The sequence below is a fragment of the Trachemys scripta genome, chromosome 8 (assembly GCF_013100865.1).
Source record: "Trachemys scripta elegans isolate TJP31775 chromosome 8, CAS_Tse_1.0, whole genome shotgun sequence".
Classification (NCBI taxonomy): domain Eukaryota; kingdom Metazoa; phylum Chordata; order Testudines; family Emydidae; genus Trachemys; species Trachemys scripta.
The window spans coordinates 20564242-20576779 of record NC_048305.1 but is presented as its reverse complement, the minus strand read 5'-3'; the positions used below and the strand labels follow the sequence as shown (position 1 = coordinate 20576779).

At 48.2% G+C, this 12538-nt stretch overlaps 1 protein-coding gene across 1 annotated transcript in view; it reads left to right on the top strand.

The window, feature by feature from the left end:
- STK10 (serine/threonine kinase 10) overlaps positions 1 to 12538 on the top strand; it is an 80820-nt gene that overhangs the window by 39634 nt on the left and 28648 nt on the right. The window contains exon 3 of the mRNA XM_034779014.1: positions 10420 to 10468. Coding sequence (XP_034634905.1) covers positions 10420 to 10468 — 49 coding nt within the window. The remainder of the gene's footprint in view (positions 1 to 10419; positions 10469 to 12538) is intronic.

Genomic DNA, 12538 nt, shown 5'->3' with positions numbered 1-12538 from the left:
GGTAAGGGGGTGTAGGTAAACTCCCTGCAGGGCTGGAGAAATAGATCTCTTTATCTCCCCCCCACGCACACACACCTGTCAGGATTGTTGCTGCTCAAACAGATGGATCGCTCCATCTGGCTGTAAACATCAATGGTTGCTGCTTTTCGAGGCACAACAGGAAATATGGGTGAATGCCTTCCAGGCCGAGATACAGACGCTGAGCTGGGAGTTCATGATCACACATACATAGGCACACAGTGGCTTTGTCATTACAAGTGTATGTCTCTTCCTCTCCCCCGCCATTCACCATTCCCACGACTTGGTTTCCTTTTGTTTTTTAATCCAGATCTGCAGTGGCAACATGGTCTCTTAAAGGATGGCTGCTCCAGCATGAACAATGTTAACACTGGGCCAGGTTGGGGTGGGAGAGGGGAAACTGATGTGGGAACTAACCTAAAAACAAGACATAACTAGCCACTGCTAGTGAGTTAGGTGCAGGCTTAGTGGGAATTCATGGGAAGGGGGGAAGTATATGATTAGTTTAGTCTAATTTCTGTATAGGTGTAAATGAAGCACATATTGCAGCAGATCGGGCAGTATCTAGCTTTAACAGCAGGAGCTTGTAAATGGGACAAAAAACGTGGGCCTCACATCTCACCCATCACCACCAAAGACCGCATCAGTGTGTTTACTTATAAGGCTGTAAACATTCTATACCGGGTAGTGAATCTGCAGCCAGCAGCACCAGATGATTCTCTGCACTGCACTGTCACATTTCCTGCCCCTCTCCCTCCCCCCCCACCATCAAGTGGTTTCCCCTTTCCCTAGAAATTAACCCTTGGAATGCTGGCACTTTCTAGCCTTCCAGATAAATGAGTTTGATAGTGTCACAGGACTAATGTGAAGGGATGGTGCCCAGAGCACTTCCAGGTTATGTGATGGGGAGATCGTAAGCTTCCCACATAGGCCTTGCAGTAGTATAGCAAAGAGTGTGGGAGTGCCACACTAAAAGGTGGTTGTGGCACGGAGGCACAGCCTTCTCCTGCTTCAAACCCGGCTCCACCTAGCACACACAGCTGCAGGATGCTACTGCTTATTGTTTTTGTTGTAGTCGAATTGTGCGAAAAGCACCCGCTGCTAGCGGTAAAGGTTAAAAACCTCAGCACAGCTCTGAAGAGGAAGTTACTGCTGTTCAGCCCATGTGGCTGGGGTCGAGGAGAATACATGTCTGGGGGCGTGTACACAATCCAGCACCCAGGAGTTGTGAACTGCTCAGTAATAAATGTTTCAATGAAGGGAGATGACCTGGAGCTTTTAAACACTGCTGTCAATTTGCCTAGCACAGTTTGTACCATCTAATAGCAGCCTTGACACTCCAGAGCAGCATTGCTGTTAAGAAACAATAGTCTGCTTAATGTTCAGCCACAAAGATAACATCTCTGCAGCATCGTAGGTGGGCAGAAACTGTTCTATTGATTCTGGGCTCCCCACTTGGTCTTGAATGACCACCACGGCTCATCCTTGACCTGGAGATGTCCCTCCTGAGACCACAGGGGTGCTCAGTCCATAGGCTTATGTGACCCTTCATGCCTCTTAGCTGGTCAAGAAGAGGGCTTAATTGAGAGGCTTAATTTATTGATCCAAACAAAGCTGGGTTCGTCGCTCCCCCCTTCCCCATACAAACTCTTAATCTCTCTCCAGGCCAAACCTATCGAGCAATCTCCACTCCCTGTGCTGGGGAACACAAGTGTCCTTCCCAGGGAACTTTGGGCAGCTGGAGTGACGACAGGCTCTTGTTGCACAAGAACCCCCCCAGATGGCACTTCCCGCCTGTGTCAGCTGACTCATTTAATCCAACTTTAATTACAACAACTAGTGATAGTTCAGAGACATCAGCTGCTCCTCACCATGCGAATTTATAGACCAAATAAATGCAAACTTTTTTAAAAAGAGAGCAGCTACATACCTTAGTAACCTGAGTTTAAACACACCCTAGAAAAAACAGTTCTGCTTGTGTGGAATGAGCTCCCTAAACTTGCTACAGGAAGATTGAAGCCATTTATAAAGTAATGTACTTCCTACTCTGTTGGATGATGGAAGGGGCAAACAAGAGAGCTCCGTGAAAGAGAAAGGAAGTTCATCTGAAACCAGAAACCATGCAAGAATCTGATGACTTGCAGGTTTGGGTCTCTTCATTGTAAACCCTTTAGCAGGCTTCCTCTCCTCCCCCAACTTCTTCCATCAAATTTGTTCCACACCCATTCTGCATGGGCAAACACAGTGGCTGGTGGGTGAGAAAAAACACGGTTTACTCTTCATTCTTAGCTGTGACATTGTTTTGGGGAGTGCTTGTCCTTAAGTGTGACTTGATGGGAGCAGAACATTTCTCAAATGTTTTTGTGGCAGGGCACCAATGAACTGTAGCTTCTAGTAGAAGCAGTGGTAAATGCAAAAAGCGACACTTGTCCTATGTGAGTTTTTATTTTTTCAGAGCACTAGAATGACTTCAGCAAACCCCTAGGAGCCAGAGGCCCTGTATTAAAAAATTGAGTAGCTCCTGGAAATGTGCGAGTACGGGCGAGTTACTGGGTTTTGTGTGCTCATCAGCTTTGCTGGAAAACTGGGTGTGTTCACTTATTGTGGGCTTGGGGAATGAGGAATGTTCTGGCTTCTTTTTTACCAAATCTGAAGAGTCCTTATCGGGCTGTAACTGGAGTGAAAGCCCAGGGGGTCCAATGCACCATTCCTTCTTTACATACTGAGAGAATTACTTTTTCTGCGCAGGAGCAAATTGGTAACACAGCATGAGCTCTATAATCATTGAGTCAGAAGCACTCCTGACATTAAGTGTGTGTGTGATGAGCTTCACACTTACCATATGGGAAATGCGTGTCCCTCCTGTGGCCCTTTCTGCATAAATACAGCTGCTGGCTGGCTGCGCAAAGAGCCAGGGGAGGGACAGGTGCTCTGCGGCGGTTTGAAAAAACTTGGAAGGAGTGTGGATTCTTTGAACTCTCTTAAAATCCGCTTCCTGCTGCTTCGCTGGAGCTTTCTGAGTGCACAGGAGAGGGCGTGGGAGGGCTCTTGCCTGGCACCAACATGCAACAGTGATCAGATCTCCCACATAAAAGATGCCCAACTATTGTTGCAAGATTCTGTTGAGTCTAGTCTCCCTTGTGATCATAAAAAGGTGGGTTGTGCCCATGTGCTTGATTCTGGGGGACAAAATTAACCCCTTTGGTGCAGCTCAGGACTTCCCATTAAACTGAAAACTAGATCAGCATTGGGGGTATCTCATTACAACATCCTGCTCAGGTCTGTGCAGTTGGCCGCAACCTATCAACATCTGTAGTGGCTACAAGAGTCTGAAATACTCTCCTTGCTGCGTGAGTGTGTGTAAGTAATTTGGGGGCAAAGGTGGTGGGGGTAAAGCCCCCATCATAGTATCTAGTGCCAGGGTTAGACAAGAGATTGCTTGTTGCACTTTCAGTAAAGAGATCTCTCTAGACCCTCTGTTGTATCAGTGGTCCTTGTGATTTCTGGTGGCATTAACAGTATGTGGTCAGCAGTCTCTTTTGTCTCTTGGGTCCCTCTGTGATGAAAACGAATACAAACCCAGCATGTAGTTGGGTGCTGCTGCACTTACAGCACACAAAGTGTTAACCAAAGACTGAAGAGTGTAACCCCGGAGATTTGTGACTGCTTTAACAATTTGAGTGAGGAGGGGGAAAAAGCTATTGTTGAGGTTAAATTTCCTCTTCTGGAGCTCAGACCCATGGATGGGCTCAGCAGGCTTTGCTAAGGAACTTGTTGCATTGAAAAAATTATTATAAACAGGATGTTTGCCAAAGCCCCTCTAACTGCTCATAAGAAAGCCAGCCCAGACTTTGTTGGCTCTACTGTTGAATGTGAGACTCCTGATTTGAGGGGGAAGGGGGCTGTGCTGGCTAGCCACATCTCCAAAACAACCTTTGTAGTTTTAGGAGGCAGCTTCCTGAGAAGGCTGTGCAATCTGCATCCTAGCAGCACTGGAGCCTGTGCTTGCCAAGGATTATAAATATTGAGTGGCTTCAGAGTAGCGGCAGCCGTGTTAGTCTGTATCCGCAAAAAGAACAGGAGTACTTGTGGCACCTTAGAGACTAACACATTTATTTGAACATAAGCTTTCGTGGGCTACTGCTATCGAATAACGTGCTGCCTTCACCGGTTGGCTTCTGCAAGACACCGTTAGGGCTGCAGGTGACTGGACCGTGCATGCTGAATCTTCGGTTTGCAGTCTGTACGAACAGTCTGTGCAGTCTGTAGGCTTTTGCTTAGGGAGTGGCTAGAATCCTGGTGTAGCATGCCTTTTGCAATGCCGCTGTGCCCTGTTGCTGAAGGGTTAAGTGCCAGGCATGTGCTTTGTACCATACAGCATGCACATCCCTGTCCTAAAGAGCTTGCACTCTGAAAGATGCCTGAGGGAAGCCAGAGGGCAGGATGAATAGGCAGTGGATTTTTCTTCTCTCCCTCTCCCCAACCTTTTGAATTATTAAACTCTTCTCGATGGGAAGAAGTGAGGGTTTGTTTGTTTTTTTTAAGGGACTGGGGAGAGTTAAGGGGCGGGACGTGTCATGAGGAGGGCACGATATCCAGACAGGTCAGCATAGCACAGGGCAGGGAGGAGGAAATGGGAGCAAACAGGGTATTAACATTGGCATCGTTCATGGAGTGAGGTGGTACCAAGCTACCTGTGATTGCAGGGTGACATTGACAGAAAAGACAGTATAGTTAGCTAGCTTATCGAAACAGGTAAAAATAGGACTGAGTAAAGGGTTAATCTGTAGCCAAAGTCTTGTAATGAGTTACAGGTATAATCAGTGCGCAGAAACATGGACTCTTGTCAACAATTCTTTTTACGATTGTCTTAACTTGCCCAGAACCTCATTTAAACCAGACCACCAAAGTGCCTGCCTTGTGGCATGTGAATGACTGAGAGATCATTAACCTTTGTGCTTTAAATCCTGTCTGTGTAATGTCCAAATCCTGCTTTTTGCCACCTTCCTCAACCCTCTCTCATTTCATGGCTTCAAGTTCAAGAGTCATAGTTGCTGCTGACATCCAGGACTGGCTTTCGATGTGGCTTCAGTTTGATAGTAATGATGCCTGGGTTTGTATTTTGTGTCAGGCTGCTCCTGAGAGAGGGGGGGGAGAGAGAGAGAGAGAGAGAGCGGACACGCTTTGCAGCACTGCATTCTGTGGGACAAATGTATGGGATAGTGCATCTAGCGCTAAAAGATGAACTCAGGTCATTGGACTCCATGCATTTGGGACTGTGAGAGTTGGACTGTTTAAACTCAGATTTCAGGGCTGAAAGGAGCACAAATGCTTTCTAGATGTTTAGACCAACCAGCCCCGACCCTTAGTTATTCATTAGCATCTCCGGCCTAGTTGAAAATGCATTTTTTTTAACCTTCCAGATTCCCATTGTCTGGTTCTCCCCCTCCCCCCACACTCCCCTTTCTCTGTGCTCAGCCTGTGTTTCAGATGTATTAACTTCCCTGGCTTTCTCGGCCTTCTCCCCTTCTCATACTGTAAACCAAAATGAAGTTTCGCAAAGGTCAAACACACCAAATATTGATCCAAACAAAGCTGGGTTTGTCGCTCCCCCGCTTCCCCATACAAACTCATAATCTCTCTCCAGGCCAAACCTATAGAACAACCTCCATTCACTGTGCTGGGGAACACAAGTGTCCATTCCCAGGGAACTTTGGGGAGCTGGAGTGCCACAGGCTCCTGTTGCACAAGAACCCCACACATGACACTTCCCTCCTGTGTCAGCTGACTGGCTCTGTGGCACTCCACTCTCTTTCAAGAATGACTGCATTGGAGGGAGGATGCTTTAGAGTATTTTGACCTTAAAAGCTTCAGCAGGAGGTGTAACCCAGCAGGAGGGTGGTCTGGCAACCAGTTTAACATCTGGGTGTCTAAGGGTATGTCTACACAGCAAAGAAAAACCTGGGGCTGGCCCGGTGGAGCTCGGGCTGTGGGGCTGTTTTATTGCGGTGTAGATGTTTGGGTTGGCTTGGAGCTGGAGCCCAGGCTCTGGGATCCTTCCACCCTGCAGGGGCCTATAGCCAGGGTCGGCTGGCACAGGTCAGCAGCGGGTGTCTAGTTGCTGTGTAGACGTACCTTAAGTGGCTGACCGTGAGGTGCTCAGAACTTGCTCTGCCCATTGAAGTCAATGGAACGGCTTACAGGTGAAGTGCCTCAGGGCTGGACTTTGAGTTTCCATCTCTTGTTGGGGCTCTGCCCCCTGCCATTTTCAGCTTCAAAGAATTCAGATTACAAAAGTAAACATGGATGCTCCCAGAACAGGACCTGGAGGGACTTGCATGTGGCTGGAACCTTCTGGCACAGTGCAGGAAGCATGTTGATGGCTGCTCACTGAGAGTCTGAACTGACCCTTATACAAAGACCATGTAGGACTGACTGACCTCGAGCTCCTGGGCTGAGCTCGAGGTTTGAACCCGGGGTCGAAGGTAGGTCCAAGGACTGAACCCAGGTGTGCTGCCTGGTAGTACAAGCAACAACTGGCAGCTTCTGGTTGGGCCTTCTTCATGAAAGCAGTGTAAGTGGTGCTGAGCTGTAGGAATGAAGGGAGTCCAATCCCTTTTCGATGGTACTGCTCTGACACTGCTGCTCCCGGAAAGAGCAGAGGGGGATTTTCATTTTTCAATAGCCTTAGCATCTTATCCTTCCCCATTATGAGACTGAACGTGCCACTGCTACAAAACTCCATGCCAGTCCCCATCATTCTGGATTGTTTTGCCCTCTAATGCTCCATCCAGAGGAAGTGCTTTTTCCCCTTTGGCAGTTTCCCCTCGCTGGCAGTTGTGTGTAGCAGGGGAATCCCGTGTGAACGCTTGGCTTGCAGATGCATGGAGCTGCATCCACTTGTTCTAATGGATGGGGTGGAGAATGCCACTTAAAGTAACTGGTTTAAGGGAGGCAGCCCCAGTCTCACTTGGGTTGTGATATGGATCTAATGAACCACGTGGGGAGGTGGGGCAGGGAAACAGTGTCAGTAGAGCAATCCCTGCGTTTTTACTCTACTGGGGACGCTCCAGTTTTTAACATCAATCTAGGTAATGCTACGCCTGCACCCCTCTCTCATGCTAGCATGTGGGGCATATTGTCCCAGCTCCTTCACCTCCTGTGAGTTCTGTGACTCACATTCCAAATTGTTCTCCTGGTTTTCAAACTCTCTGGGCTTGTTCCATCGATTCACCTTATGTCCACCTACTCCCCAGCCTCTTCAAAGTGCTCTCCCAGTCTTCGCCTCTGCCTCATTTCTCGCAACTCTACAGGTGAAGATGCCTTTGCCTAGTGCTGTCGCATCTGCCTTGGATCTCTCAACCCTGTCCAGAGCAATATCCTCGCTGATTTCTGAGTGCCAGCTGGCTCTCTGTACAGTGATTGTAAGGGACACAAAGTAGTACATTGCCCTACTATAGGGCAAAAAAGGGCAACAAAAATTATTAGAGATATGGAACAGCTTCCGTATGAGAAGAGATTAATAAAACTGGGACTTATCAGTTTGGAAAAGAGACAACTAAAGGGGGGGGAATATGGTAGAGGTCTATAAAATCATGACTGGTGTGGAGAAAGTGAATAAGGAAGTGTTATTTACTCCTTCTCATAACACAAGGACTAGGGGTTATCAAATGAAATTAATAGGCAGCAGATTTAAAACAAACAAATGGAAGTATTTCTTCACACAACGCACAGTCAACCTGTGGAACTCCTTGCCAGAGGATGTTGTGAAGGCCAAGACTGTAACAGGGTTCAAAAAAGAACTAGATAAGTTCATGGAGCATAGGTCCATCAATGGCTATCTGTTATGTTGCTATTATCTGCCTCTATCAAGTATTTGCCAGAAGCTGGGACTGGGAGACCAGATGGCTCACTTGATGATTACCTGTTCTGTTCATTCCCTCTGGGGCACCTGGCGTTGGTCACTGTTGGAAGACAGGATACTGGGCTAGATGGATCTTTGGTCTGACCCAGTATGGCTGTTCTTATATTCTATAGCACCTTCAGTCTGAGGAGCTTAAAGCATTGTAGAGACTAATGAATTATGCCTCATGCTGTCTTGGAAACAGGGAAGCATTATTTCCATTGCACACCTGTGCAATCTGAGGCAAACGGAGTGGGATGTGACTTGGCCAAAGTTGCACAGAGTGTCAGTTGGCAGCTGGGAATTAAACCCAAATCTCCTGAGTTGTAGTCCTGTGCTTTTTAACCATAAAAGTGTCCTTCCTCAAAGCGGTGTGGATTAGTACTACCTCAGCGTGAAATGCCTGGCTCCACACGGAGCTACAGTTCAGTCAGCTCTGTCCTCAGTAGCCCCATCTAAAAGGGGGCTTAGTTTATTTGGTTATTATCCTCAAAAGTAAACCCTGGCCTTTAACCTCTCTGCACGTTGCCTTGTATGGTACTGGGGCATGAAAAGAGAGACCGTCAGGGTGGTTTTATAGTGCAAGGTATCTTTCCGTACCCTTATCTCAGCCCCTGAAAGTTTGAAAACGGACTCTCTGCTTATCTGAGCCCACTTCTGTCCCGTAATGCACGCTCTGGTTGTTGGGCTGCTCTGGGGAGCTGGGCTGTTGGCGGGGAGCTGCTCTTTTCGAAGTAAGGCGTTGGAAGCATTCTCGCTGAGATGGATGGGGGTGGGAGGCGGGGGGTGGAAACCCAGGCAGTCTGCAGACCAGTACTGGAGGGCTTGGGTGGCCCAACTTTGGACCCACCAACCTGGATGAGATCCCTCTCTAACATACAGCAAAGCGGTCTTATGTGATTCTGAGGCTCCAGTGCTGCAGCCTCGTTGCTTGGGATCTCCTGAAGGGCACAGTTGTGTGATCATCTAGCACTGCAGCCCGCTGAGGCGTAATCTCAAACGGCACTAATCCATTATTGTGCCTAATCCTGCTTAGTAGAGGCTTTTGTTCTTGAGCGAGGAGTAAATCACTAGCCCGGCTGCAGTCGTATTAGCATTTGCCAGTCAATTTGGAAAGCCTCTTAGCTTTCTGTATGGAAATATGGTATCCACATGGCTTCTACTGGCACTTTCCACAAGTAGCATCTTGGCAGCTGCGTGAGCAGCAGCACAGCAAGGAGGGCTAGCCTGGTGGCTGCAGCTTTGTACCACATGTGGGAGATTTGTCTTGTCTCTCACACCACTCGGCTCTTGGCGCAGGGCCCGACTCTTCAGCAGTGATCATACCAACAGATTAGGAAGCAACACTGGGTGAGGGGATGCCAGAAGGTTAGTCACTGTGGCTATGTCTGTACTAGACAGAAAGGGTTCTTCCATTGCTGTAGTAAATCCACCTCTCCAAGAGGAAGTAGCTAGTTTGAGGAAAGAATTATTCCAGCGACCTAGTGCTGTCTACACAAGGGCTTAGGTTGGCTTAACTACATCTCTCAGGGGTGTGAATTTTTCTCATCCTTGAGTGACGTAGTTGGGTCAGCCTAACTTTCTGGGACTCGGCCTTGAAGGGTGGTGGTGATGGTGCAGGAGGATGCTGGGATACCAGCAGATACGTAGTAAATCCTCCATGGTGGAGGTAACAAAGATCTGGCAGTTGATTACAGCTCTGTGCTGAGATGTTTTTCCTCAAATCACTTATAAAATCAGAAGAAGGCTGCTAACTATAGAGCAATCAAAACCAAACGTAAAAAGCCCCTTTTTAAAAAAAAGTGACATAGTAATTCCAGCCACGTCAGCTCTCTGGTATGACAGCTATCTCATCCTGTTGGCAAGTCCACAGCCCTGGAACAGCCCCTGCTCCCAGTGGCCATCAAAAGCTGTAAACGAACATGAAGACGGAGCTGAAACCTTAAAGCTGCTCCAGATGGGCCTCCAGGTATGAGGGTCTAGGCTGGCTTTGATTCACGTGCGTGGCAGTGTAATAAGAAAACAAAACTTCCGTCACTGTAGCCAAGTAAAGCTCTGTCCTGCTTCCTCAGATTGTGGGCCGTTGGAACCTCAGGGAAGCTCTTGGAGAGATGTGCTCTGCGTGTGCACGCCCTTTCTTTCGGGAATAACAGAGTGCCATGTGGATTCTGTCCCATGATTGCCTGCAAGATCTCTCACTCCAGGGAGAAAACATGGCACATGTAGAACTTGTGGTTTTGTAGCATCAGGAATAAAACTCTGGCTAACAAAAACCACTGAGTGTCTCTGCTGCTGCTGCAAGAATGGTGAATAAATCTGAACAGTGCAGAGGGTTCCCAAGAGCTAGCCTTGTTTGAGTGGGGAGGGGGAAGTAGGTTTGACTCCAACACAAGCCCTTTTGCTCCCTTTTCCCTGTCACGTGGGCTGTACTCAGAAATACAGGTTTCAGATCTCTGTTTATAACCGATTTTAACCCCTATCTCTTTGTTTTTTGCTAGATCATGATTGAGTTTTGCCCTGGTGGGGCAGTGGATGCTGTCATGCTAGGTAAGTGCCGCAAATGAATATCCTTACTTTGACTAGGGACATGTCGGAGACAGAGAAATCTGCACCCAAAAGACTGTGGGGCAGCCCTCTCCTCCTCATGTAATGTTCCTGTGCTCCTTAGCAGTAGACGTGACATCCTCCACTACCCTCCCAGGGTGTGGCTTCTTGCATGGCTTTTGTAGGGTGGTGGGTCATGGTTTTCTGTGTAACTAAATAGAAATCCTGCTGCAGCCTTAACTGTGGAGCCTCTGCCTGTCCTCCATAATCTGCATGTTGGCTAGGTTAATTGTGGCAACCTCTGGGCATCTTCTGCTCTACTTGTGTCAGTCTGCTGTATGGTCTATAGATTGCTCAGTGTTGGCAAGCAGTAGGGTGGGGGTGATTTTTAGGGGGGATGGGTGCCTATAATACTTTCTGCCTGAGGAGGTCTGTTTGGGACCCCATTTATACAGCACACTGATATCGTGTCACTGAGGAAAGCCCTCCAGTAAAAGGAAAAGGGGTTTAGCTATTAATCTGGGTATCATTGACATTGAGTCTCTCCAAGTCTCCTTCCACCCCTGGCATCAGTAATCCATTGAAACAGCTAGTGTTAGAGCAGACTGAGACTAAGGGCTAGTCTACACTGACAGTGCTACACTGACAATGACCTTGTGTGGTCGCGGCGCAGCGCTGGGAGAGAGCTCTCCCAAAACTCTTAAAAAAAACACCTTCATGAGGGGCGTAGCTCCCAGCGCTGGGGCACGGTTTACACTGGCGCTTTACAGCACTTCAACTTGCAGCGCTCGGGGGGGACGGTATTTTTTTCACACCCCGAGCGAGAAAGTTGCAGCGCTGTTAATTGCCAGTGTAGACAAGCCCTTACATTAATGCCATGAAGCTCTCACTTTAACTCCTCCCTTCTACATGTGGGCCCTGCCTCCAACTGAGAGGAGCTGGCCTTTGATTGCTACGAAGCATATTGATGTCAGCTAGAGCAGCACAGTTGCACCCAGCAGCCCCAATTGGCATGTCAGCCCCATTGTGCCAGGCACAGAACAATCCTATATGAAGACAGTCTCTCCCTAAAGAAAAAAAAAAAGGCTCCCCTGCTGGGGAGTGAGAACAGTGCTCCTGGTCTCTGCTCATCTTGAGTCTGTGGGACAAGGCCACAACCTCAATTTTGGTCACTTTCTCCTGGGTTTTTTCCCCCCACTGTTCATGAAGATCTGACTATTTTCTCCTGCGGAAGTGTGCTGAGCCCAGGCTCATCACTTTCAGTTCCCAGTCTGCAAATCGGAAACATGTGCCTAATTCAGGAAACTTGCCTAAAGAACTGCAGTGTTCTGCTGTGGTGTCCAAATCACCGCATCGTACGGTAGCCTGGCATCCGGGTTCAGGGGCAAGGACGCCCGGTTGATAAGGGACGATGCACTCTCTGCTGCAAAGCTGCACTCACAGTGTTGGGGCTGTGGTATGGATTTGCTATGGTTGAGCTTTCCAGCTGAATGGTAGGTCCCAGCAGGGCAGGAGAGCTCCAACCCATCTAACAGAAACTAGGGAAGCTAAGTCTCTTGGGGCTCTAGACTCCTGTCTGATCAGGCCTGGTATTTCCTGTTTCATAGGCAGCCAGCCTTGCAGAGGATATGGTTTAGAATGGGGGAGGGAGGAAACAGGTATTACAAAATCCTACCTGACTGGCCTGGCCATACTAGCCAAGGGATAGTGATGTTGCCATAATCTCCCAGTTCCATTGTTACCAGTATCGGGGTATATTAAATAGGTGATTGGGGATCGGGAAAGGCTGCTGCCCATGTAGGTAAATCAGTCCCAAGAGGATCTGACTAAGAGTTTAACAGTAGAGGTGGTCTAGAAAACGAGGGGTGGGAAAATCATGACCATTTACATTTGCCTTTGACTTTGTCTTGATAGCACGCTCCTGAACAGCTGTGCATTGAAAGCCTTGCTTCGGCCCGGCTCGTAGCTGAGGGTCACTGAAAATCTCCAGCCTTGAGTTACTGAAGGGAAGGGGGAGGTGGAAAAGCAGGGAGAAGAACAAAACAGCTGAACCAGCCTCTTTTCTCTGATTCT